Genomic DNA, 565 nt, shown 5'->3' on the forward strand with positions numbered 1-565 from the left:
CCTTTATACCTTTTTACTTTCCTTTTTTTTGCTCACTCTGTCTCTCTCCAGTGCTCTCCCTCCCTCTGTTCACTGGCTGTCCCTCAAATGAACAAACAAAGGCTCCGGGGGAAAAGAGGTTGCCTGTAAGCGTATTAGGGGTGTAATCCGTTGCTGTGCTCTCAGCCATGCTAGCCTGGTTGCACACAGGGATTATCAGAGAGTGTGTGGATGGCTGGGTTTTTACAGTATGTGCCAGTTCGAAGGTGACCTCTTCCACATCACAGACATGCATACTACATTCACATTCACACATGCACACTCTCGGCTCCAGGCACGCTCAGGCCAAAGTGACCGCTAAAACTGATGAACGTCAGTTCTTTCTCTTTTTTTATATTTACTTGTTGTATGTGGGTGTAAGTAAGTGGCAACATTGGCTGTTCCCCAATGGCCATCTAACCTCTCTAATGCTTTGTACTATGACAAGGCAAAAACCCAGAGGACGTTGTGCGACGATACACAGAGAAGATTAAAGTGGCACCAGATGAGGTAAGAAAAAGACATGCAAACACACACACACACACAC

The 565-nt window shown here is 46.2% G+C and overlaps 1 protein-coding gene across 2 annotated transcripts in view; it reads left to right on the forward strand.

The window, feature by feature from the left end:
- dtx1 (deltex 1, E3 ubiquitin ligase) overlaps window positions 1–565 on the forward strand; it is a 49,675-nt gene that overhangs the window by 40,177 nt on the left and 8,933 nt on the right. For both annotated transcript variants that reach the window (XM_032516617.1, XM_032516616.1), the window contains exon 6: window positions 467–528. In XM_032516617.1, the coding sequence (XP_032372508.1) occupies window positions 467–528 (62 nt within the window). The remainder of the gene's footprint in view (window positions 1–466; window positions 529–565) is intronic.

Source organism: Etheostoma spectabile, chromosome 5, assembly GCF_008692095.1.
Source record: "Etheostoma spectabile isolate EspeVRDwgs_2016 chromosome 5, UIUC_Espe_1.0, whole genome shotgun sequence".
Taxonomy (NCBI): domain Eukaryota; kingdom Metazoa; phylum Chordata; class Actinopteri; order Perciformes; family Percidae; genus Etheostoma; species Etheostoma spectabile.